The 27,974-nt window shown below is 40.2% G+C and overlaps 1 protein-coding gene across 4 annotated transcripts in view; it reads right to left on the bottom strand.

Moving 5' to 3' along the window:
• KIF16B (kinesin family member 16B) overlaps positions 1 to 27,651 on the bottom strand; it is a 133,340-nt gene extending 105,689 nt beyond the window's left edge. For all 4 annotated transcript variants that reach the window (XM_071582101.1, XM_071582102.1, XM_071582103.1 and 1 more), the window contains exons 1-7: positions 27,522 to 27,651; positions 11,599 to 11,668; positions 10,186 to 10,299; positions 5,928 to 6,044; positions 1,467 to 1,564; positions 851 to 960; positions 104 to 246 (exon numbers count right to left, since the gene is read on the bottom strand). In XM_071582101.1, the coding sequence (XP_071438202.1) occupies positions 104 to 246; positions 851 to 960; positions 1,467 to 1,564; positions 5,928 to 6,044; positions 10,186 to 10,299; positions 11,599 to 11,668; positions 27,522 to 27,568 (699 nt within the window). In that variant the 5' untranslated portion in view covers positions 27,569 to 27,651. The remainder of the gene's footprint in view (positions 1 to 103; positions 247 to 850; positions 961 to 1,466; positions 1,565 to 5,927; positions 6,045 to 10,185; positions 10,300 to 11,598; positions 11,669 to 27,521) is intronic.
• Positions 27,652 to 27,974: the final 323 nt, after the last annotated feature.

Genomic DNA, 27,974 nt, shown 5'->3' with positions numbered 1-27,974 from the left:
AAGCACCATTAGAAAAGGAGTTTACTACATATGAACAAAAAGATCACTGTGCTCTGAGGAAAAGTGTCAAATCTCTCCAGGGAGTTTAATTGTGTTTTGTTACCTGAGTGAAGTTGATTGTGAAAATGGCATGAGACCTGCTACTGACATCATTCATTCCAGTTGCAGCCGTTGTCCTGTTTATATTTCCTGCATCCATAAGTTCTTCCACATCCCTGTAATTTTGCACTAAATGTTTTGACAAGTCTAAGGAAAAACAGAGTGTTACATTATGCTTATACATGCCTTGATGCTCTTTACAAAAAGATTCAAATTACCCTCACTGCTGCAAAGTATTGCTGCAATTAGTGTTTATTGTCATAGTTGCTTGTCACTTAAGGGAAGGAATGAGTCCTTGTGAACAATGGACAAGTCACACATTTACAGTAAATAAGAAAAAATATACAATCTTACTAAATTATTTAGTGCAATATCATGAGCATAATCCCACAACAGACTTGGTAGAGAATTGATTAAGGCAATTAGATCCTACTGGGTTCTTTTCTTCTAAACATTTAAGATTTATAAATTATAGTCAACAAACTACAAAACCCAATTGTATCTCAACATTATTTAAAAACATGTTATAAATTTACAGATAAAAAATCTGTATAATAATTTAAGAATTGGGAAAGCAAGTAGAGATGCAAAATGAGAGGCTTTTCCTTTAATGCTTTTTACTAAAGCAAAGCACTGCATCCATCATCCCATATATTTTAAAAGATAAAATGCCCTGTGCAATTAGACATTACACTTTAGAATATATAAAGGCAATAAAATATCCAGTGTAGAACACTGAAAGTGTTTTTACCCTCAACATACGGCCCTTCTTTTGGATGCTCTCGTATTCGTAAGTTATTTGTTTTTGATGACTTCCTTCTGAGAAGATCTCTCACACGCTCATTATAAATTTCCAGATAACTGAAAGAAAAAGAATAAAAAGCCACTGATGGATTCAAGAGCCTTTAAAAAAGGAAACTCATGTGAACACTGTGTTTGAAGGCAGGATGTTGGATGGAGAAAATAGATCCAAAGTCGGCTTAAGATAGAAATTACTACAATGTATTGCACCACATGGAAAAAAGCCAAAAAAACAAGAAGCAAGTGGAAAGGAAGGAGACATCAGCAAGATCAAGATCTTCTAATGTCAACCTGAAATAAAGGGTAAAAATAAGGAACAGGCTGTCCAGTAGCAAAGGCATTTTCACCATCAATTAAATGAAGCAAAATGCACAGCTCTTGGGTTGAAGTTACAACTGCTGCACATTTGGGCTACAACTGCCAACAAAAATCAATTATAGGACTGAGGCCAAGCGTAAAAAGTTGTTTTGAAAACCACACACTTTTCTCAGAGATAAAGTGAAACAGGATGGTTGTAACTAGAACAAGTTTGATAATCTGTGAACTGTTAACATGTCAAGACCTACCTGACTTCAGTTCGAAAGGAAGCCTCATTCCGCTTTGTTTTTTCACTTATTTTGCTGAATAAACCTTCACAAATTCGAGGTATCAAACCCGCGTCACCCTGCAACAACAACGATTCTTATTTCCAAGGTTGTATGTGCATGCATAATATATTTTGGAAAAATAAAACCCAAGGTCACTAGTTGAGAGTTTCAGCATCCAGAAAAAGGGGAAAAATCAAAACTTTTCAGCAAATACTCTTGTCTTTTCTTTAACTGCAGTCAGCTTGCCACTGCAACACTTGTGTGTGTGGAATGTGTACACCAGCTCCATGTCTTAGCTATTGGGATATGTTTTGTCCCTCTCATTCAGTTTGATGAATCCAAAACCAGCTTAAGGCAGAAACTGGCTCCTCACAGGAACTCACAAGCTGCCTTATCTCACTAGTATCTTATCTAACTGCTTCTCTGTCATTTCCCTGTGGACTTGGCAACAACTGCAGAGAAATGGGAAAAGAGCCACATACATGAGCCATTCTCATTCAAACCATTCATTCCCAGCTCACAGTCCTTCCTGTCTTGAAAGATGCAGCAGATCCTCTGGATAAATTAGCACATAACAACAAAATTAAACCTACATTTGCTGTATCCCACAATGCTGCCAAATTAAATTTGATATTTAACTTCTGAATGTTCGACTGTGCATTTAAAGAGGGTTATTTTATGCATGAAGTACTTGGATAGTTTAATAAAGCAATCTGAAAAATCCTATTCCTTATCACAGATCCCTACAGACTGTGGTTTACTAGCAGGGCTGCACTATCCATTACAGGGTCCTTGCCATTTCAGCAACACAGCAGCCAACAGCAGCAGGATGTCCTCTCCTTGCTTAAGCTGGCACTTGAGAATTGAGCCTCCTCCCAGTGAGGCTGCTGCTCCCCCACTCATGTCACACACAAGTCAGACTTCGAGGCAGCAGCTACCCCTGAGAGACTCAGCATGGAGCTCTCCTCTTCTTGTTGCCCGAGGGAGAGCCCTTTCCAGACAAACTGAGCCACAAGGCTTCTCCCCAGCAGCAGAGAGGAGCAGAACGCAGCCACACAGCTCTGCTCTCATTTGCCAAGGGGCCAACACTCCCAGCTGCCCCATTCCCACCAAGTCTCATGAGGGAGATGACCAACTACCTGCTGAGCACATCTCCTCCCCATTCACTTCAGGAAGACAGCAGCTAACACTCCTTCAGAGCCATGGCTCCCAGGAATAAGAGGAGAGGACATATTCATCCAGCTGAGCTTTGGGCTGAGCTCCAGGCTCAGAAGCAGCTTACAAAACAGTCTGTCAGCTATGATTTGCCTGAAGTCTAAAAATGTATAAGAGATTTGGTGTGATAGACTAATTCTAATTCTATTCACCACTGAGGCAAGAAATTCTCTTGTGCTTAGAGTCAGGGGCCTTGTAATTAAGCAAGAGGCAAATTAGCACAAACCAGAGCAAACATTCAACATGAACACAGTCCAGGCACTTCAGGCACTCAGGAGTTTGCCTGGTGGGATTCCACAGATAACTGGCAACAGGACAATGTGAAGGCAGTCAACTCCCCAGCACCAGACACTGGCAGGGTGAGTGTGTTCCACGGGCAAAGATTTCTCTTCTACTTGGACCCCCACACAAAATCCAACCCCTTTTGTCAAAGCTCACTCCAGTCTGCTCCCACACTAGTCCCTCTTTCCTCATTCTCTGTTCCGGCAATCTTCTTCCAGGTGCTACCTTTGAGCTCCTCTTCCTCTTTCCTTTGCCCAGATATAATTCCCAATTCATCATTCAGTGACTTCTCTTTTTTAATCATACTCTACCCCTCCATTTTGCCCTTTTCCAGCTCCTTCCTCCTTTAATCAGAGCCCCTCTGTCCTTCTCAAACCAGCCTTCATTCTTTGAAATAATAATCTATTCTCTCCTCCTATCACACCTGGCTGTTCAGATGACAGTACCTTGGGTTAAAAAAAAAATCAACTCCTACATAAAGGGACAAACTTGCAAATCATTCAGGCTTCTCTTTTGAGACAGTTGCCTCTGGCAACAGAGGAGCAGCCTTTCCCAATATGTATCAATTATCAATCTCTACTCCAGGTAAAGTTTCAGGGGTCAGTGCTGGAAATTCCCACATTCATTTTATTTTAATCTTTTTTAAACACATGAAGAAGAAAAAGACTTTTCTTTCATCTCATGCTTGGAAACACCTGAATGGATTTAATTAAAGCTTAAGGAAAAATACATGCAAGATCTATCACAAAGTTTTAGCCAAATCATTAGTGTCTGACATAGTTTAGCAACTGCAAAGAGAGGCTTAAAATACCAAGTACTAGCTCTAATTGAGTAACTTCAACCATGGCAATGTAGTGATGAAAAAAGAAGAACACACAGTTCCCAGAATATTACATCAGTAAAACGTACATCTTATAAAATGTACATTCTTTATTAGAAACTATATTTGAACATTTTCTCCATTTTCACCTGCTACATCTCCAGGGCAGGATCAGCTACATCTTTCACTTTTTTTCTTTCAGGACTACAGTTTCCAGACATGGAAACTGGGAGAAATAAAATACGTAATTCACTCCAGAGCTGAATTTTCTCATTAGAAGTCTGTTTTCCTTCTGTGGTACCTAACCAGAAAACTCTTATTGCAATTTAAATGTACTGGTTTTCACCCATCTACCTTGACCATAGGGAATATATTATTCCCTTCCTTTCTGCAGCAGCCTTTCATGCCTTGCAAGACTTTTATTCCCTCACAGTCTTCCCTTCCCTGCATACCCAAGTCTGACTTTCCTGAGAGATTATACCTGATAGATCTCTGCTCATTTCAGTACCTCTGCTCAAGCCTTATTCTAACTGGCCCACGTATTTCTGGAAGTGATTGCTGCACACAGAATTGCAGGAGAAGCCTTGCAGTGCCAAGAACAGCAGATATTGAAAGCAAAATGAGAATAGAACCCAGACGTTTTAAAGAGAAGTAGGGAAAAAAGAATATTTATTTCCAATTCAAGTTTTCTTATAGCACTGTAGTCTCTCTGACAGGGCCATCAATTTTCAAGCATTTAACTTGCCAGCTGAGTATATTTTATATGCGCTCTGTACAAAGCCAGATTAAAGTATTTATGTATCATGGCAAGAAGATTAGACCTTTATTATTGAATAGTGTCAAACAAACTTCAGCACCTATTCATTTGCAAAATGTCTTGATGATTACAGTCATTACATATAGTGAGGTAGTCTCATAAAAATGTCACTTTTATGAATTTCTGAAATAGAAATCCACATCTAGGTCATAAGATCTTTTCTGGTTACAAAAGTCTATTCTGCTTACGATATTGAAGTTAAATATAAAGCTACTTATTTTGTGACAACTGAAAGAAAAAGATTTACAGCTAATTTACTCTCCCAAGCTAGAGGAGGTGCAAAATGCCCAATCTCACTACATTTCAGAAGAATGATCTATCTAAGGAAGGACAAGTGGCAATATTCCCCTTTTCATTTCTCCTGGGAGAAGACATAATATATTTCTTTTCCCAAGGATTAAAGAATGAAACCTGCAGAGGCTGCCTGGCAAACAGGCTTTATCAGTCAGTCTTTTTGAACTGCTCCACTCCCAACAGGTTAGTGGGTTCTCTCTCCTTGGACAGTCAGGGAGGCAATTGCAAGAAACTACTCCTGTCCTTTACTCACAAACTACCAAATACTCTTCCTATCACACGTTCCTTTTCCAGAGTCTTCACTGCAATGTTCAGCAGGGCTTCATCTTTAAAATTAAATTTACTGTATCATCTCATAAGGGTGTGTTGAACTACTCTCATCCCCAGTTTCTGCTTCTCACCTGAAAGCCTTCACTAAACAGAGGTCAAGGACTTATTTTAGTCTTCTGTCTCTTCAAAAGATGTCTAAAAAGCATGTCTCTTCAGAAAGAACTGATTCTTCGTGTTCTCAAAGATCAGGATCATCTTTTTTTTGTCTTGAATTGGGCACAGAAAATCAGCAGTAACATTTGACATTTTTTGGGTTTGTCACTGAATAAAAATTAATGGGTTTTGTCCAAATAACAGAGCATTACTTAAAGAGACTTCTTCCAACTGTCAATACCTTCCTACAAAAGAAAGAACTTCTAAAGCCTCTCACTACTATTGGAAGGTCTGATACAGGGGTGGTCAGCAGCATACAGTAATAATTCCATTAAAACATGCTCCTGCAACAGCATAATTTTAATTCATTGCTACAGAATAAAAATAAACACATGCTCAGTTGTTGTGGGGTGAGGGGTGGACATTGTCTACCTGGAATTTGCCCCAACAATGGAGACTTGTAAGATTTGCCTGGGCAGGGTGCTGGGACATCTTGTCGTGACTGGTTTTGCCAAGAAAGGTTGGATCAGATGATCCTTGAAGGCCCTTCCAATTTGGTATTCCAAGATTCTCAGAAAATACAACATACCGCATTTCCCATCATGGTGTAGGACTTCCCAGATCCAGTCTGTCCATATGCAAAAACACAGGCATTGTAACCTTCAAAAGCAGATTTAAGCACCTCTGTACCAAGATTTTTGAAAACCTAAAAACAAAGAGAGTTTTTTAAGTCAACAAAAGCTTGGGGAAAAAAACTTCATCAGTCCAGCATGACAAATATTAAACAATACCATAATACAATGGCAAAATCCAGTGATATTTACTATGGGAGAGGAAATTAATACTTCAAATAAAAGAGTAAATCTTACTACCAGATGTGATTTACAGCACTGCAGTGGTTTATTTTTTACTTTTTCTGACAGAGATCTACATGACATGTCAAAGAACAAAAAATGCTTTTTCTATAGCTGCCATTTCTTCCAGCAATCTCAGCTACTTCATTCACTTTCCCTTATTATTAATACCTACTCATATACTGTATCTCTGCCAACTCTCCATGTTCTGCACTTATCCAGTCCCTTTTTAAATGGGAACATTTCATTGATCCTGTCAGTTTCTTGGTTTCTCTGTTTGAAGAGCTTTGCTTGGCTGGTTTGGGTTTCTGCTCTCATCGAGTGTAAGAACACAACCCATCATTTTCTCTGTATTTCCTCCCTAACTGGCTTTTACACACCAATATTTTTTAGGCTGCAAACATGGAAACTTGTTTTCTATGTGGTAAGTGACCCTCTTTCATCACCTTTTTACCCCTCAACATGTACAAACTAGTAACGATCCCTCCTCCACACCCCATAATATGGGACTCTGTTCTCACCTAATAAATTCAGCTCTCACCAGATGCCTTCACCACCTTTCCCTGCAATACTGGCTCCAATATCCCTTAAAGATTCCTGACCTTTCATTATCATTACCTCTCCTCTCAATACACACCCCTCCCTGATCCACTGAGAAGGAATAACACCTGGTGCAGCATTTCCCTCAATTAAACTACAAAGCTGTGTCTCCCCATCTAGACCTGATTTTCAAAAATTTCATAGATGCTTCACATAGTTTGGCTACTCATCTGCACTATGTGTGGTTTAAATTAGCCATTATTAATAGTGAATGGCACACACAGAGTATAATCAGGCTGCTTCTCCCTGGAAGGAGTGCTGGGTAATTTCCTTAAGCACTAATCCTCAGCTGCAAACATGCCTTTGGAATTCTTCGCTTGACCTTCCCTTGAGCAAAGGAGTTACAAAACTGTAACCAGTTAAACTTCTCAAAGAGAAAGAGCATAAAGATCAGCCAAAGCTCTTTTACTCTTTCCCTTCTTTATCACTACATCCAAGTTGTGGCTTCACCATCTGGACCAAGTCTTTATGCACTACTGTTTTGACTGAATTTTCCCTTTTGAAAGTTCGTGTATACCTTACAAAGTGAGGCAGCACACAGGATAGTTACAGTCAGTATTGTCTGAACAGAAAGGCTTAACACACAGGTTACAAGAAAAGACACTGTTAGGATGGGACACTGGTTTGTCCCAAAAGTGAACATCAAAATTCTGTTTGTTTCTCTGTCAGGAATACAAACTAAGAAGTTTGATGGTAAATTGCCACCCCAGTTATAATTTTTGAATGCTAAGGCCTATTTTGCATCTACAAGGCATATTAATGGGGTATGTAGTATTAGACAGATTTCCACTTATTTTTCTGCCTTTCAAATGGAAAAATACAACAATCATGAACAAAGGGCACCAAGCAACCACATTACCAACAATCAAGATCAATTTTATTCCATGGCAAGATGAATGTGAATGAAAGATGCCTTTCTATGCCATTGGTGCAGTAAACTGGAAAATCTGCAGCAACTTGATAAGAGTAACTACAAAGTTTTCCAATTAAATATGAAATTAATAACAGCAAAACAATAGTTTGTGCAGCATTTGTTTAGGAACTGCACTCCCATGGTTTAAAAACTCCTTTTGCTTTCAATGTGCTGCACACATTGTAATTAAAACAATACTTGAACAACAATATTTATGTGGCTGAGCAAGAGAAGTTCACATTCTTGCCAGTAAGGATGAAGGAGGTGGCCCAGGGTTGTGGAACACTAACAGCAGAATATTGAACACGGGCATCTAAGCCATGTTTAGGATTTATTGTTACCACCTTATCACTACAAATCAGCTTTAAAAAAATCACTGTTCAAGGCTGCTGCAGCCGTCCCTATATGGGCATTTTAATTTATTTTTCTATAGAATCCTGACAGGGGCAAGTTATACTGGTCTTGCCTCAACCTGACCCCCTCTGAAACAAAAGCAAAATGGCACCAAAAGGAAAAACTTTGGAAAGGGAAACCTATTTTATCACTTACATGTGAAAATTGGACACCAGCAGAAGATACAACTTGGATCTATTTGTATGTATTCAGTTTTCCTTTGCTGTTTTAACAAGCATTACCTTCATTGTCTCACAGATTCTGGAAATAACCTGCTTTATAATAGCAAGAGCCAAACAAAACAATGACCCTTCCTGTGGTTCCTCTAATGAGGCCTTGTCTGACATAACTTTCCAGAAGTATCTAAAGGCAGGTAAAGAAACACCTGCCTAAAGTATTCAAGAATTAAATAACCACAAGCCACAACTGCTGCTTAAGAAGATTTCCTGTCACTACATTTAGAGTACATTTTGCAGACTTTTCCAAATGTGCACTGATACATGATTAATACTGTTTGATGGAGATGTGCTCCTCTATGTCAGAAGCAGCTGAGAATATGCTGATCAACTATCACTGAGAATTACATGCATTTTCATTAAAGTAAGTAATATTAAACTGAGAGCCTCATCAATTTCTATGAGCAAACTTAAGGCAAATATTTGTTGCATATCTGTAGAACCACAAATAAAATCTCAAGCTTTGGGTAGAATCAGGGCAAAAAAATACACAATCAAAGCTGGTTTAATTAGAATAAATAAATAAACACCACTCTGCATGCTCAACTTAAAGCATTTGCTGAAATTCTAGCAAAGCCATTTGGCCTGAAATGTCTGCTTAAAAACATCCACTAGAAACTCAGGTTCTAATTGCCTTCAAATACACTATTACTTCAATTTGCCACAGTGCTGAAGTAATCAGGGTATTTCTACATCAGTGGTCAAATAAATGTACACTACTTGGTGTTCCAGAAAATATAGCAAAAAAAAATCTGATACTTAAAAGAACATCATCAGGAAATAACAATCTAGAAAGTTTAAGAATATATGTGATCAAATGTTTGAATGTATTTAACTAATAACTCAGTGAAATAAATAACCTACTACTTACACTGATGGTTAAAAGAGAAATTTCATGTATATATTCCCTGTCAATTATAGTCATGATGTATACAATAGCAAAGCTTGTCATTCTCATAAATAATTAAAATGGCTTCAACTTATTTTTTTCTTAATAGTAGTTTTAATTGTGAGGCTTTTTAGGATTTGCCATTACAATATCCCTGATTTCAGGGCTTACAGACTGGATGAGGTACATACCAAAAAGGCAGGTACCCAGCTGGTTTACAGGATATTCAGCAAACCCTTGCATTATTTTAAGGGGAAAGAAATACTCTCCCTTGAAGCTTACAGCATCAAAACCAAAAGAGAACACAGCAATGAATCACTTGAATTTCATTTCATAAATTTATTAGGGAATATCAAATAGCAGAAAGGTTCAATGTTCACATGAAATGAGAGGTCAGGGAGGATCTATCTGTTCATCTGAATAATTCCTATACCTTTGAGTTTGATTTTCTGTTCTAAGTGTGCAGGAAGAAAGACAGTTTTGTCCTTTCCCAAGCTGAATACTCAAGGGAGGAGAAAAAAGGATCTTCTTTAATGTGTACCAGGACTTTTGGACAAAAAAACCAAACCAAAACAAAAACCACTTCAACCAGACAAGAAGAATGTTTCTTTCTAAGTGAATTAAAGATATATGCTTGTTTCTCCAAAGTGACTTTTTTTCTAAAAAGCTTTTCAAAACTAAATTCAGTGCTCAGAGATATTTTCTAACTTGACCTTACAAGGCAAACCAGACAAGAGAAATTGAAAGAAGGCATTCAGCCTGCTGTGTAAGAAAACACAGCACTTACACTGTTAGACGAGCTGAAAAAAAGGAAAACAAAGCAAATGTCAAACTCTCGGTTACCCAGAGAATTTCTAAATTACACAAGAAGCACTTCTAATGGAAAGAAGTATCATGGAATTATTTCAAGCCAAAACAAAGGGAAAGGAAAAAGATCAATAATTAACATTCAGAAATCCTACCATTTCTTGACAAACAAAGCTGGGACTTTTACTGTCTGCTGAGAAATAGGAGAAATCATAGGTAAATGTCTTCGTTCTTTCTCGTCCTGTGTCTCCAGTAGCACCCTCTGGTACCTATTAAAGAAAGAAAAAAGAGCTGGTACAATAGAATCATAGAATTGATTGGGTTGGAAAAGACCTCCGAGATCATCAAGTCCAACCCTTGGTCCAACTCCACTCCATTTACCAGATCATGGCACTCAGTGCCACGGCCAATCTCACTTTAAAAACCTCCAAGGATGGTGAATCCACCCCCTCTCTGGGCAGGCCATTTCAATGCCTGATTACTCTCTCTGGAAAGAATTTTCTTCTGATATCCAACTTAAATTTCCCCTGGCAGAGCTTGAGCCCGTGTCCCCTTGTCCTATTACTGACTGGCTGGGATACATCCTGATGAAGCAATTAAAAACATTTGATAATAAATAATCAGAATGCAAATTTAACATGAGGCTGTACACATTTAGGAATCTATGATGACAGGTTAGACTATTACTCCAACAGCACTGACAAAATTAGCAGCAGATATGCCCTTCAGCAAGGATAGTCACATCACAAAACAGCACAGGAGGAATTATTTGGGGTTGAGCTTTCTGCTCCAAACACCACAGTACATTTTTACCATAATACTTACATTTAGTTAAATCTGTCCTGTCTATGACTTTATAATAATCAGGGGATATCCTAAATATATAATTTATAGGAGCCAGAGAGACTTTTGCTCTGTGATCAGCACTTCAATGTGTAGCCATAATTAAAATGGTTTTACATACCTGCTGCTTATGGGAACCATCAAGCTCAAGACATGATAGCTGGCACTACAATTCTGCAATTTTCACTGTGATCCAAATCAGTCTGAAAAAAACCTACACACTGAAACTCCTACACACTGAACTCCTTTTCAGGTATTTGCCACTGGAAACTGTCTGACAAAAACCAATTTGCTGTGCGTGACTTCTCCTGCTGAGGGTGTATTGTTAAAATGCAGCATCAAAATGTTACAGCAAGTGATGGATACTTAGGGTTTGCCTCATTTTCACAGGAATTCCAGAAGACTTTTTCTACAGACAAAGCAAAGTTTTAATAACTACCAGGCACACACCTTTCTTCTATTGTTGGCTTTCATCTTCCAGATAAGTAATGACCAGAATGATAAACCTTTGAAAATCTGATGAGGTACAGCCTATAGGTTGGTTTTCAGAAAACCACAGTGCAGCCAGTTAACAGTGTAACCTGTTTCCTCAAAGGATTACTTCTATACTGTATTTCAAAACTAAGGGCTGTTCACCACAGTGCAGCAGGCACCACTGTTTTGTCCAATGATATTTTGGCAGCTATTCAGTTAAAACATTCTTTTTTTAAGTTGTGTTTACTCACCTTTAAGTTTGTGATTGTTGTTTTATTTTTTTCCATTGAAATTATAAACTTTGCATTAAGGTCTTTCTCCCTGAAAGAAAAAAAAAAGATTTGAATATGTTAAATAAAACATCACGGTCATATTTCCACCCACCAGGTTGCCTGTCACAGTCAATTATCAAGTGAATTCATTTTTATTGCATTTTTAATTGCTGTGACCAATGTTTATTTATTCCTATGGCATATATTTGAAGTACTTGGGCTTGACTCCAATTCCCTTCATCTAGGAACAGAGCAGAAGCTTAGGGGAAACCTGCTTCAGAAATTTAACTCTGCAAGTCAATTAAGTGGTTGGTTCTTAATTGGAGGTACTCTGATCCAAAGACCAGTGAAGTTAATTAGGTGGCTCTAAGGAACAGCAAAACAGAACAGTGCAAGATAAGCCTCAGCTTCTCACCACCATTCCAGTAGCACCAGTTCCCCCTTTTCATAGAATCATAGAATCGATTGGGTTGGAAAAGACCTCCGAGATCATCAAGTCCAACCCTTGGTCCAACTCCACTCCATTTACCAGATCATGGCACTCAGTGCCACGGCCAATCTCACTTTAAAAATCTCCAGGGATGGGGAATCCACCCCCTCTCTGGGCAGCCCATTCCAATGCCTGATTACTCTCTCTGGAAAAATTTTTTTCTGATCTCCAACTTAAATTTCCCCTGGCAGAGTTTGAGTCCGTGCCCCCTTTTCCATATAGCCCAGGGAACAGGGACTAAATGTTTAAACCACAAAAGCCTAGTATTTCAAAACTCTCTTAAAAATAAGATACCAAACATATTTTTTGAGCTGTGATGCATCATGGCAGTGCAGTACAGAAGCTCTGCTACGAACGGTGTTCCACAGGTTTGTTGATTCCCAGAGCACAAGGATTCCAGGAGAGAAAAAGTCCGGGTCTGCAGCAGCACTTTCATGCACTTGAATCTATTTCACATCAGCTGTTTCTGACTGTTTTCAAAACATTTCACCATAAAAAATTGTGAGTTTAGTGTCTAAAATGAGCACATACCAACCTGCTTGCTAGAGGTGGGATTTTGTTATCATTGGTCATAAGAGCTGCTCCTGAATGACAACTCTGAGCAAAACATCTCCTGTGCTAATAAAAACAAGCACAGGGAAAAGATACACACCACACAAAACCTCACTCCCCAAGTGCCAACAGACCCACCTGTACCAAAACCATCTGTCAACTCATTGACCAACTGGTATACCTGACTGGAGCAGAGGAAACCACCAAAAAATAAAGGCACTTCATTTATAAAAAAATTTATTTATTAAAAAAATTAAAGCAATAAAGTGCTACTTTATGATATCACGCAATATCTCAGCAACAACTGGATATTCACTTGCACCAGCCCAAAATACAAAAGAGAAACTTCTTCTTACTAACAGGAGACTCGAGTTCAGGATTTTAGTGTGACATTTTCTTCCTTGTGGTGCACTGAATCACTCAAGTCTGCGTTCCTCCAGCTGACACTGCAGATACCCTCTGTTCATATTCAGCTTTTTCAACAGTAAAGAAAAGCAAAGCCCATTTTAAAATCTAGATTCATGAATAAAGATTAGGCAAATAAAAGCGCTTAATTAAATATCAACACATTAAGTTATTTTCTAAGCTAATACAAGATATAATTGTAATAATTACAGCATTAATTATACAACTGAATTTAGATCTACCATAGAGAAATTTGAGGCATGCCTTATGGATTACTGGATCTAACCTTAAGATACTGAAACACCAAAATGCAGTGACAGATAATAAACAGAAAAATGGAGAAGTTTCCAATGGTGTGGGGTTTTGTAGGAAACAAGATTTTGGCATTGCAGTAACATGGCCTGTAGATGGCTGCCATTCTTCCTGCTTCCTCCAGTCTCTACCTGCCTGTAGCTGTTTGCTCTGCAGAGATGCAGTAAGAAATCTGGCCCAATCAAATGGTCAAGCCTACTATGAAAATCCATTTCAAATATAATGAATTTCCTGAAATATAAAGAACTTCCTCTAGGAGTTCTGTAAGGACTCCAAGCAGGAAGAAGTTTGGGACAGAATGATTGCTTTTTTTATCTTAATTTCTTCATGCTTGAGGTGTGCAAGGGGAGGAAATAAAGTATGCCAGTGTTTTCCTAGCCAGCTCTCCTTATTACTCACCTGAAGATACTCGGTAATGGAAGACTGATACAAAATGTTTCAAGTCTAACACATATGAACACTAATAATATTACTAAATATTATTAAAGAAGGAAGATTTTAAAGTTAAAAAAGGCCCTTGTAAAGCACTAGCCAATAATACAGCCCATAAATAGAATTTTGCATTTTGCAGGAGAAGGGATAGGGAGAGGACAACCTAAAACAGGAACAGTACGATCAGAATGAACAAGCCAACCTGACAGAAGTGAAAAAAATTAACAAGAATCAAATGGTAAAGCTTCATTTTACTATGAGACAGCTGAGTATAATTTATTGTACACATAAAAGAGTTTGAGAGCAACCCATAAAAAACAATTGCTTGTGTGATGCCAGTAATTTCCAGGCACTCATTTAATGCAGTTCAGCATGTTATTCTCAAAAGCTTTTGATTGCAAGTTCCACTTTAATTAAAGGTTCAGGCTGCAAACAGCTGTATTGCAGTGTTGGGTAACCTGAGAACCTTCTGGGCTTGGAGATCCCTCCAGCACCAGCTGCTGCTCCAGCACCCACAGGAACCACCAGCCACGAACCCAAGACTCTGCCCCTGCAAATTCCAGCCCCATCACAATGACACATAAAGGGTCTGGCTGCCAAAAATGGTTCACAGTTAATGCTTTCATGGTTTAAGAAATGCAGCTTCCCCCCAAGCCCAGTGTGCTCACACAGCAGCACTGAGGGTTGGCCTCCTGGCTCTTCCCACTGCTGTTTCACACACCACATCGAGTTCCAGGATCACAAGGGAAGGAAACTCATAACCCGTGATCCCATGGCCCTTAACCAAATGACAAAGTGATCATGCAGGCAAGTTTCTTGGCACAAGCACCAGGAAATATATCAGCCCAGTGCTGTTATTAACTCTACTATTGCTCAATTCAGCTCGTCATCCAGCAATGAGTGGAAAGAAGAAAGCTTAAAAAAAAAATTAAAAAGGAGAAAATTAGAAAAACTACTTCAGATAATACTGACACTTTAATGTGAAACAATGTCAATGCTAGTAGCAAGATAAAAGAACTAGAATCCCTGTCTTGTAATTTACTTACTAAATGGCTTATTTGGACCAAGTTTTAATCATTTCCTCACAAGGGTACAGGGGTTATAAAGAACTGTCCCAAACTGAAGATGATTCAGCAGCTGTATCAAAACAGCTTCATGGAAGAAGCTCCAACAAAGATACCTCTGTCAGGTCTCTTTCTCTCTTTCCCTTATACACCCTATTTATTTTGAGGGCAAAACAAGAGCAGTTTTTGCATTTCCATAGACATGTAGTTGAAATCCTTCCACATCCAGCCAAATATTAGCAGTATCTTCAGATTTCAAGGCAACTTTCAACGACCCCTGTTCATTAAGCCACTCGCCCACCCCAAGACTGTTTGAAGATACTCCCACAGGAGAGGGGAGAAGAGCATGAAAAAGCACTGTGACCTCAAATGTAAATCAACAAGAGAAGTTTTAGAAAAAGCTCTATTACTGATATGCAAAATCTGTTTGGTCTTTTTCCAAGTTAATCTTTAAGTTCCTTCCTTAAAGGTCCTTCAAAGGAAACTTCAGTTATTTAAACAGTGAGGGTTTTATGAATCCTTTCAGTATTATTCAGACACTAGAGTATTTATTATAGTTTAAACCATTAAATAGTCATGACATTATAATTTCCATTAAATTTACAGCATGGGAATCAGTTGTGACTACCTGTCAGACTCTGAGAAGAGAACAGAAAGAAGAAGATCCATTTCATCTGGGGTGTGGGAGGTGAAAGTCAAAAGGGACAGGACAAAAAATGCCAGTTTTCTCAAATACTGTTTCAACAGATCACTTCAGAAAACCTCCAATGCTGCACAGCCAAGGACAGAGGCACCTGCAGAGCATCTCTGTGTCAAAACAGAAAGAGGGTCTGCAAATTACATTCTTGGAAATTCACTTAACTGTAGATATTTAACGAAAAATCTATTGGTAGAGGATTATATTGAAGAGCAGACGTGTGATTTTGTTTTTCAACCACTCCAAAACATAGTCTCAATGTTCATAAAAGCAGCTCCTGATCAATGCCTTTCTCTTCAGCACAGTGCCTCCTACTTCTTAAGTTCACATTTTAGGCACAATGACAGGTATTTCCTGTTCTATCACTCTGCTTCTTCACTACCCAGAGTATTTCTGAGGTCACAAAATGAAAGAATGGAGATTGCTTAATGACCAGGAGAATTCAAGGTAAATCTAACTGGGAAACAAGCACAAACTGCGGCACAGAAAGAACCCTGCATTTTCTGGTAGCTGGATAACAAAGTAACTGTACATTTGCCCTGATGTCCCATTGAATTACACAGACCAAGAGCACTTTGAATAACTCTCAAGAGAACACCAATACAACTGTATGTTTTAAGAGGTCAAACAAAAACCCTCCTACACAAGAAATTCTTTGTTACTTTCTATAACTACAGGAAAGTCTGAAGTATCACACATTTTCTCTTTCTCATCCAGAGGATTTTGTTTGGTTTTGGTAGGGATTTTTTAACTTCTTCCATGCCTAATAAATTATTTTGTAGAAAGTACATTTTTCTAATTGTGATTCCATACCTAGGTGCAGTTAACAACATAAATCTGGTGGTCTGTAAATCACAGAATCGATTGGGTTGGAAAAGACCTCTGAGATCATCAAGTCCAACCCTTGGTCCAACTCCAGTCCATTTACTAGATCATGGCACTCAGTGCCACGGCCAATCTCAGTTTAAAAACCTTCAGGGAAGGTGAATCCACCACCTCTCTGGGCAGGCCATTCCAATGCCTGACTATTCTTTCCGGAAAGAAGTTTTTTCTGATAAATAAAATATCTTCATCACTCTTTGGGTTCATTTTTTTCCAGAAACATCAAGTAGTTTCGATATAATGTTGGCTAAGACCTAAAACCAGAACAAGTCAAACAATCTGATCTAATCCCAAGATTCTGGGAATCCACTGTGGTTTGGTTACATGATTGCACTGTGAAAATCACAGTTGTGTCCATGGCAGGGCAATAGCCCAGCATATCCTGAGCTCAAAGTGACCCCCAGTGCTGGCTGATGTGGCTACAAGCCCATAATTAAATGGCTGAAGCCACGTTTGCACTAATGTAGTGTAGAAGTTACCAACTACACATTGCACACCAAGTAGCACAAAACAATCAGATGTCCTTTGGACTCGCTTTGAGGGGGAATCCTGGATGGATCTAGAGATGGCTGACAAGGGCTGCAGCCTCCCCCTCATTCAGGAGGGCTCTCAGGGCCTTTGACAGCTGCCTGTTGTCTCTGACAGTACATCTTCATTATCTTCCAGACCTCTACCAAGCTGTCAAACCTGGCTGCCGTCGGCCAGCAGACTCCAAAGCTCTGGATGAGCCTGGGCTGGCTGACAGGGCTGGCTGTGCCAGCTCTCAGGTTTCACCTCTTTCACCCACACAAGGAAAGAGCAGGTGAAACTCCTGGGGACTGAAGTTAGAAGCTTCCTATGGATCAGACTGCACTTGTGTCTCAGTGAGAGAAAAACTGCGCACTGAGCTGGTACTTTAAAAGAGAATTTTGTTGTAAATCACATTTTGTGTGGGCATAAGGTTTTCTGTGATCAACAGAATCTTAATCATTTGCTAGTGCAGATTTATTATGATACCCACGTTCCCTTCTGTGATGCCAGTTTAAAATAAAACAAAACACTGGCAAATTTTGCAAATAATTAAAAGAGAGAGTTCTGCTAGTCCCAGGACTTTCCCCACAGTGCAGCTGAAACCAGAACAATAAATCCAGTGACAGAAAATGCAGACACAGGGGAAATCTTGTACATCTCATGAAACAGAAATAATCCCTAAGTTTATATACTAGTACACACACATCAGTTGTTGTATGAAGGACAGCCCAGATTAAATGCCTTTTGCCAGAAGAATAAATTTCACCAGTAACACTGGAAGCCAGCAGTTTAATCTACAGCAGTAAGGCTCTCACAGAAAATGAACATACAGGTGTCCTTGTGCTGTCTTCTGTCAAATGATATCCAGCTTCCTTGGGAAAACTATGCACACTCACAGTAACATATACAGAGTGGTGACTACATTAAATCATGTACCTGACCTGCTTTTAAAATTTGTCTTTTTAATAATATTATAGGTAGCCTCACCTCCCAATAACTGGGATCATGTCAGGCATACAAGCACACTTTTAAATAATCAGCAACAACTACCTTAACTTTACTGTATCCACACATGCCATGGTTAGTGATCTCCTAATAACCTGGAAAAGATTCAATTAGCAGACTTCCTCCACAGTGACTTTTCTGCTTTGCCTGCCTACTGTTCAGGCTCAGTAATGGTGTCACCAGCAGGAACTAGTCCTGCACAGCTGAAGTTTCAGACAGCCACATGTTAACTTACACATTTTTGGTATCAGCCTTTAAGAAAATGGAGCAAATACCCATCTTTGGCAGAAGCAACATAAAATACAACGGTCAGACACAATCAAGTTGATACAAATGACATCCTGGAATTTTGTTGTAACTATTACAACACTATAACGTTTATGCACATGATATTTTGGTCTTAATATCTTGTTTCTTCCATTTTGTTCTTTTATCCCTGCTATACTAAGTTATAAAGACAGTATTCACGCAACTCCTTGTGTACAGCAAAGTGCGATTCAAAGAAACCACAGTTTCCCTGCAATGCCCTTGTCTTTTGGGGCAGGAAGCCCTCAGATTAGAAATTCAGGGGGAAAAAAATGGTGCCTGACCTCATGGATCTATTAGACTCTCAAGTAATCCATAAGGCTGTTCAAATGTTGTTCTTCTCCTCTACTGAGACACACAGAAACAAGCTGGAATGAACAGGTGACTTCAGTTACCTGAGTAGAAATATCTTTGAAACGTATAAGCATACAGAAAAATGATGGGTGTACTCCAAGCTTCTGCATCTCACTATTGCTTTGTATTCACAATATAAACTCCTTGGAGAAAAGTCTTCATAAAGGCAGTTTTTGAAGTGTCTGACTCTTCAACAATAAGAACTTCAGCCCATCAGCAATTAAGATGCCGAGTGCCACGTACGTGCTCTTTCTGTCAGATACCTCTGAAAAACCCTCTCTCAGTAAATAACCCTGCCTTTGTACTCACAGCTGCTGCAAAATAGAGGACTTTGCTCTTCAATTCAGTCAGCTGTTCTTACCAACAATACCTGCCTTTCAGACACTCAGACTTCTAAGAGTCTTCAAGTCCAAGAGCTCAGTTAGGTTAAAACCGCTGAGTGCTAATCCCATTTATTTCAAAACTGGTCTTCATTTCAAATAAACAAAGCCTGAGAAACAAACTGACTCACCTTTCTCTTGCCTCACTTCATCAGGAAAGCTACAATTCAGAGAGAGTCGTCACCTCTGTTGGTCTCAGGGAGCTCTCAACAGAAAGCATGGTTTGAATGTATTTTATCGTTCATCATTTCAGTGATCCAACATGCGCAGGTAACCCGGCAACGTGGCTGATAATTCTGAAATAAATGAACTGGGAAATGCTACTCTAAAACTAGGGGGTTAAGTTCACAACGCTTAATTTTGGGGATTACAAACTGTAAATCAGACCAGGTTAATTACATGGCCCCAGATGTATCCACACAGCCACTGTGCTCTGGCTACACTGGCACTGGAAGGTCTTTGTTCTTCAACGCCAGGGAGGGGTTCAGACGAAACAAGGTGGTGATTGTGACAAATCCCACTGGCTTGACAAGCATTTGCATTAAAGCACTGGAAAGGACAAAAAAACAAGCACATGTAAGCAGAGGCTATATATGGGCTTCCTGACCTCTGATGGTTTATGCAAGATTAGTTCCTGAGTTAATGGGAACCCAAGTACTAGGGCTGGAACTCCTTGGAGCTCCTTCTGCAGTGAGCAAGTCTGCTCCAGTTCTGCTGCTCACCAACACAAGGATAAAGCCCTGCACTTGGGACTGTCCCACCTAATCCCTCTTGCTTGAACACGAAAAGAGCAAGATCCTGTTGTAAAGACTGCATTTATTCTCTCTCCTGTGTACAAAGCTGTGCAAAAACCACTGCAGAGGAAGTTGGAGGTAGAATGCCAAGCACAGGAGCAACTTAAAAGTCACCCAGGTCCAGTCTCACCTTCTCATTCAAGCAAGATCATTTCCTGTAATGACTTTCTTAAAAGGAATTATCTCTACCCAAATGCCCAGGCTTTCATTCCTCTCAGGAGACTCTTCCACAACCTGCACTATCTCATTAACAGTAATTCCTTAGATACTGTTTAAGCTGATCCATTATTAGCTTCATTCCATTACTCTTGAGATATGATGAAGAAGCCATAACTAAATATTTAATTCCTCTTTTCAACATTTAAGCCCTGCAAATATTTCTAGATTTGCATCTCCTAATCTGTTCCGGTAGTCATAACACACAGAGTACACATGTAGCTGGATATTCTTTGAATCAATGACTCCCAACATTTTTGTTGATCTTTTCCAACCTGATTCAGATAATGAGGTTCCAGAAATGGGATTTTATGAGATATTGACCCAGTGACTTGCTGGGGGAAGCACCAACCACAGCTTCAGTGTTTGCTCTGCAATGTGTTTGCAAAGAAGAACTGCACTGAGATTGTAGCACTCTCCTAAACTCAAATCCATCACTTCTAAGCAGAAAAGCTTCAAAGATTAACCACAGAGGGAAAGGGCATAGAAAGAAGAGGAAAACAAGCCAATGATGTTCAAAGACCGTGTACTTTAGCACAGGTGAGAAAGTTTAGAGACACAAACCAGTGCTGGCATTCTCTAGTTCTTGTACCCTGAAGTTTTAGTTCTGCTGACACTTCCTACTATGAAAAAGCCTAAGGAGAATACAAATAGTTTTTCTGGAATATCTTGACCTGTAGCATCCAAACCAACCAACTCTCATCCTTGTTCATGGATTCTCTATTTGACTTTGTCACTTTAGCAAAGGCCACTCTCCTCAGACCCTGCTCCTTAACACAGCTGTCCAGTACTGCACCTCACCACCCCTCAGCAAACACGTGGCCCGACCACTTGCAACTTAACCTCTTCAGGAGAGCAGCTGTTCTGCTTTACATGTGCAACGTTCTCCTTAAATTCCTGAGTAAAAGAATTTTGGCATTTCCCCCCAACACCTCCTGACTGCTGCTTCTTCCATTCCTACAATAACAGGACTGAACTATTTATCTACTACTTATTACTCTTACTCCAAAAAAAGCTTTAAAGCTTTAAAATCAACAGTTTCCTGTGCTACTATATTGATCATAGGTTTATGTCATCTCTTATGCTTCCCTCTGACAACCACAATTTTTCTGTTGGACCATTAGGCTCTTCTCCATTTTCTTTCCTAGTCCTTACAAGATTGAGTCAATGCTCTGCTGTGAGGCAGCTGTTGCTTCTACTTCATTTGCTCAATTTTTAATGGTCTACTTGCAGCCTTATAACACAGCTTATTACATCCCTTTCTTAAATATATGATCCATGTAGATACCATTTAGAGACTCACAACACACAGCACCCTATGATTCCCAGCAAACACTGCTGCCCCAATAGCACCTGCATTCCAGAACTACAGTCAGAAATAACAGCCACAAACTACCATCACTGAGACTCTGACAACCCCTGAGGGCATTTTTACGTAATCACAAGTGTTGATGTCATCATTTATTGTTGATATCTGTGCTTGTTCTCATCACGTTGGATGTCAAATATCAGCAAAAATATCAGACCAGGTCCACCTGCATGTCCCACTCACCTCACTTTTCTCTCAAGTCCCACATTCTAAACACATGACAATGCAACAATCATTTCATTTCACTTACAGGGAACCACAGATCAGATTCTACACTTCTTACTCACAACCAAACAAGTAGTAGGTAGTGATTATTAAGGTGACATGATGTGTATATTGCCATGATGATGATCACTCCTCTGGTCCCCCCTGCAGTACAGGACCTGTCATGAGAAGGTGTGGATGACCATATTGTAGAACAAAACTCCTCCTAAAAACCATTTCTTAATGCACCTTACAAACTTAAGAACACTTGCTCTTTCAGACTTCAAGTTCTCACAATATCAACTCTACATGACCCTTGAACTTGGATCAGAGACTGCACTTTAGGACTGATCCGATGCTAACAACACTGATGAAGGTCCTTATAAACACATACATAAACAGCTGACTTTCAGGGAGAGAACTGTATCTACTTGAACACTTTTCCAAAGGGAAAAAATCTGCCAGAGGTCATTAAATGGGTTCAACCTTTTGGACACCAAATGTGGCAAGGTCAAAAAGTCACATTCAGAACAGTTAGTTCACCTTGCCAACTCAGCATCAAAGTAGAGTTTTATTGGATTCAGATTCACCCACATATAAAAGCAGAGGCAAGAGAGAGGTGTACCTTCACCCCAGGCACACCAGAGCCTCACCCTGTCTTTACAGATCTTCTGACTTCTTTTCATGGTAGAGAAATTGTACATGATTATAAATCAAATCACAAGCACCATTATTAAAATGAAAGTTCAAACAGCTAACATAAGAAACAGTAAACTCAGCTTGCTGATAAACAGCTTATCCTCATCGGTACAGTAGTTCAGAAAGTGACAGTATTGCAACACTTGGCCATATTTAAGCTCTGAGTTATGTTTCTGGGATCACTCTGGACGCCTCTTAAGAGCAACAACCAGCAATCACTGCTCAGAAACAGACACAGCAAAAGTTTCACCATGGACTTCAGAGACAAACATGATATTTAGCTGAGTGTCCTTGGTTGTAATCACTCCTCCTTTCCTCAGTCTACCTGGGTTACACTGATGTTATACACATTTTGTCAAAACAGTCTATAAATTCATAAAAATGAAAAACATACACAGTAACTTGTACTTTAGACACTGCAATTTATCATGAGACACCAATTCATTCCCTCTTCCCTGCATTGAAAACTCTATAATATACTTTCCCTGCATGTTTTCTGCTTCTCTTCTCAATTCTAAAAAGCGTGGACAGTTAATTATATATTTCATACTCCCAGTAAGTCCCTATCTAAATCATTTGCAAACATTTAAAATGGAAATTAAGGATTTCAGCTTGCTCTTCACTGTTTACTCTTTTTGCTGCTACAAAAACACTCCAGTCACATGTTGCCTGTAAAATGAAACAGCTCCTTTTATATCTCTGTCCTTTGCATTGCTATATTAATTTGAACACTTGAAAACTCTGCTATTGATACCAAGGCCTGGATTGTGCAAGGGGTTATTTTTAAAGCTAATAAAATGTTGGTCCTAAATTTCCCAGAGTGCTCCAATTCCAGCTCTGCCTGCAGAGGAGTTGCTTAGACTTACATGCATAACCATAAGGTGTAATAATGTAAATCCAAGAGAGCCTGCCTTACATCTAATAAATAATCACACAGATAATATCTGTGGATTAAAGTATCAGCATCACCACAGTTTCTAATCCACACAAATCCCAGAGCCACACAAAAGCCTTCTCCAAGCAATAAAATGTATTTTTCTGTCTCCTCACTATCAAACATAAAGCTGTTAATCTCCATGCAGTAATTGTGAGTGACCACATAGAGCTCTACAGCCTCTGACAGGCACTTCTGCCATCCCACCAGTTACACCTGTTTAGAGAGCAAATCCAAGGAGTTTGTGCAGTAAAAATTGATCATTTAAAGAGGAAATCAAATTGCAGTTTCTATCTCATTAACACCAAGAGCACTGGGTAAGCTCAGGGAAGAACTTCCTGCCATGCAAACACGCACGTTCTGACATCAGCTGCACCTCTGCTGATAAGGACAGCATGTGACCCTTGTTTAGTTTGTTCAGCCAGTTAAATACAATAGTTAAGCAAATGCAGGGAAACAGATGAAAAAGCTTAAAAATTTAAAAAAAAAGCTTGCTCTCCTTTATTACTTCATGAATTAAAAGTCAAATAGAGTTATCAGATGTAAGAAATTGAGAGGCACAAGAATTAGCAACAATATTTGCCAGAATCAAGTTGATACTTCCTTTATTAAATATCAAAATGTTTTTTCTTAATTAGCATATTGTTAGATGGTTTTATGTAACAGACAATAAAGGTATAAAAGTGGCTGTCTGGAACACTAATTGAGTTCTTTTCAATACTACTCCCCCTTTTTTCTTAAAAGCCTTTGAGCAGGCAAACATAGCAGTACATTTATTTGAACTGTAAAGATGCAACACATAATACACAACAGAGAGCCAGAATTAGGTGAGGCTTAAAGATCCCAAATATCTCACACTACACAGGAGACAGCAACTGGTTACCAGCAACCCAAAGTCATCTGTTCAGTATGTGAACAGAAAAGTGCCCCAAAGCCGATTTCACTTCTGTATAATCCCATCATTTTGCTCAGGAAATGGCCTTTCTGAGGAACGACAGGATCTTGATGAGAAACTACATTTTGCAGCACCAGACATGGGATTCTTCAGCCAGGTCCTCCAAAGTGTAAGACAACAAATGAATACTTCTAGTGACTGTTGGAAAATGAACCTTAGAAATAACAGTGTCCAAAAGGATTAACTTGCCACTGCAAAATACATCAACCACCCAACCTCAGCTCCCTGCAGATTTATATCCAATGAGGAAAACCAAAGCTTCTTCCAGCTGGCAGGGTTTGCTCCTTTACAGAAACAAAGCTACAAGCACTGACTGAAAGGCTGTCACGGCACTTCAGTATTGAATGAGGGAAACCAAAAGGGAGATGGACAATCACTAAGTAACTGAACTTTCTAAGCTCATGCTCACAACTGCTTTCAAAGCAGTAACTGCAAAGCCAACAGACATAATTTTATTGTGTTATGCAGAGACAGAGTCAAAATACTGTAGTGTAACCTCTGTGTAACACAACTTTGGATATTCACTATTCTAAGAAGAATCATAGGATCAGTTGGGTTGGAAAAGACCTCCGAGATCATCAAGTCCAACCCTTGGTCCAACTCCAGTCCCTTTACCAGATCATGGCACTCAGTGCCACGGCCAATCTCAGTTTAAAAACCTCCAGGGATGGGGAATCCACCACCTCTCTGGGCAGCCCATTCCAAGGCCTGATTACTCTCTCTGGAAAGAATTTTTTTCTGATCTCCAACTTAAATTTCCCCTGGCAGACCTTGAGCCTGTGCCCCCTTGTCCCGTTGCCGAGTGTCTGGGAGAAGAGACCAACCCCCACCTGGCTAGAACTTCCCTTCAGAATGGTCAAGAGCTTTGACAACAGCAGTGAAATGAATAAATTCCTTCCAGGTCAAGTCAGAGAATGAGGAGACTAAAAGTAAATCACAGCAGAAGAGAAAAAAAATACTAGAATTTGTCATCTAAGCAATGGAACAGCAAGTAATCCTTAATTAATAACCTTCTTCTCATCACATGATTCATTCCAAAATCCACGTTCATGACTTATTACACAATTAGCAGGGCTATGACACCACACAGTGCAACTGCTCCATAATGGAGGAGTCTTACCAATAACCATTCATTACGGTGTCTTCTCTAATTAAAAATGACTCATGAAATAAACTGCATTATATGATTAAGCTTCAAACAAACCAAAGCAAATTTAACTGAATTAAATTTAACTCTATACAGTATCACGTTAACCATTTTGAAAAGTGCTGGAGAATGAATACCTGGTTGTAAAGTTCCTTTGAAAGGGCAGAAAAGCCTTTCCTCTGCAAAATGCTCCAGGGACCCAAAAAGGTGAAGGAAGCACAGCTGAGAGAAGATCCCTGTACAAGGGAACACCTGCCAAGGTGACCCTGCCTTGGTAGGGGACTGGGCTGGATGATCTCCAGAGGTCCCTTCCAACCCTAACAATTCTGTGATTCTGTGAAACCAAAAAGCAAAATACAGTTACTGCTCCTGGCTTATGGGTCACCACACCTTCACTACTGCAAGAGGAAAAGCTACTGGATCCTCTAAGGCCTAAGATCTCAGTTTTACAAAACAAAGCACGAGTCCAGCACTGACTGAAGGAGAGAAGGACCACCAGTCCCAGCACTGGGTCCTACACCAAGCAGCCACCACGTCCCTGAAAAAATCAAGACTTAGAAACATCTCATGACTCTGAATCCAGACTCCTGATAATGCTTGAAAAACTTCCAACACCATCCCATAAACAGCAACGTTTTAGCAACTTGAACTGGAAGGCTCTTCACAGGTTGCAAGGTCAGACAGCCACCAGTTTTCAGGGTAAGCTTATTCACAGCACACACACCTGTGACAAAGACCATTCCCTTGGCTTGTCCCTTGCACCACACCAGAACTCTTGCCTGCCCTGCTCTAAGGCTTGCACTTTTCCACCATATCATAAAACATTTCTGTCACTTTCTAGGCATTCTCTGATCCAGCCCCATCCAAGTTACACTCCCATGTGCCACACAGGCACCAGGTCCAGTCATTGTCTGATACCCCTTTACCACAACACTTCCAAACTTCCACTCACACCTTTTCAGTCAGTGTTTCCACCACCTACCACCATGACCTGCCCTTTTCTCCTCTGCCATGTGCTTTCCATTTCCTCCTCTTTTGTCCCTTAGTAGATCATGGTTATAGTCCACAGACAAAACTTCTCAATGCTACCAGAACACTGCACGTAACACATCTTATTACTGCTTTTAAGACCTATGCTACCTGTTGTCTGAGACTTTTAAAGGAAAAGTGTATTTATAGAATACTTTTTAAAAAATTTAAGAACCATATGGTTAGACCTGGGGCAGAGAGCACGGGGAAGGCAGAAGTGTGTGACAAGATTATTCACCAACCCTGACCTTCAACCAACTGCCTAAACCACTTGAAACCAACCTGCAATATCTTCCCCTTCCTTCTTTCATCAACTTTATTGTAGTAAGGCTTGTCCTTCCCTCACTGAAAACAACAGATATTGACTGACTTTCAGAACTTGGTAAATTGTATTTTTTAAACACCTGACTCAGATCCAGTGAGAGAAACAGCAGGAGCCTCATTGGCTGCCTTTGCTTTTAAACCACTTTTCTTTTGAACTGGCCACATCACTTCAGAGTGAGGGAAGAACTAAGAGCACTGCCAGCAGAATCTGAGAGTTTTCTACATACAGCTCTTAAATTATACCATTGACTCTACTGTGCATATCATGCACTTATTTCACGAAAGAAAACAGTGCTTATTCCCCAGACATATCTCAGAGAGTTGGTGATGAACTCCTGTACATACAGCAAATGGGGCAGACTGCTTGTTTTAGATATATATATTTATAAACTTTGAGCTTAAGTAGGTGTATATATTCATACACTTGGAGCTTATATTTATATACTTTGAGCCTTTACCTTCACGGTTCCAAACGAACTAGGCAACAAGGCAGCTGTTTGTAAACTAAGTAAGTTTCCTATCCATTTCACCAGCCTGGCTGTAAATCCTCGGCAGGTCCTCCATCCCAGGAGTTTTCTGCCTTCAGCAAAGTAACTTTTCCGTCACCCCAGATGATGGGGTGAAACAAACCAGAGCTTCAGCCCGGGACGGACTGAACTTCTCAGGCAAAGTCCCCGTTCCGCGGCGGAGCCACTTCCCAGCCCGGCGGGGCGGAGAAGCGCTCCCGGCAGCCGAGGGAATTCCCGGCAGAGCTCCCGCAGCGCTGTCACCGCCCGCACCGCCGGGACACGGCGCTCCTCGCAACCAGCGGCGGGGAAGCGCCGGGGCGGCCCCTCACTCACCTGCGGTTCATGGGCCGCACTCGCACGGCCACCTTCACCGAGGCCATGGCTCATCCCCGCCGGCCCGGCCCGGCCCGGGCTGTCCGTCCCCGCCGCCCGCGCCCCGCCCGCCCCGGGGCCGAGCGAGGCCGCCCCCGGCCTAGGCCATGTCGCTATGGCGACCGCCGCCCTGCCCAGGGGGGACGGCGGCCGCCTATGGCCAAACAACGCGACACGCGTTCGACTCCGCAGCCGGGGCGGGAGGAGGAGGAGGAGGAGGAGGAGGAGAAGAAAGGACGAGAGGAGTTTTGAGAGGAGGAGATAACGATATTTACTGAGGATGGGCGTATGAGAGCTTCTCCATAGGGTCGTTCACCTCCTGTCAGAAAGGGTTCTGGCTATATGTACATATATATATATATATATAGAGAGAGAGAGAGAGAGAGAGAGAGAGAGAGAGAGATACGTGTACAC

This window comes from Pithys albifrons, chromosome 2 (genome assembly GCF_047495875.1).
Source record: "Pithys albifrons albifrons isolate INPA30051 chromosome 2, PitAlb_v1, whole genome shotgun sequence".
Classification (NCBI taxonomy): Eukaryota; Metazoa; Chordata; class Aves; order Passeriformes; family Thamnophilidae; genus Pithys; species Pithys albifrons.
Note: the sequence above shows the minus strand (reverse complement) of the source record. Positions and strands in the feature narration are given on the sequence as shown.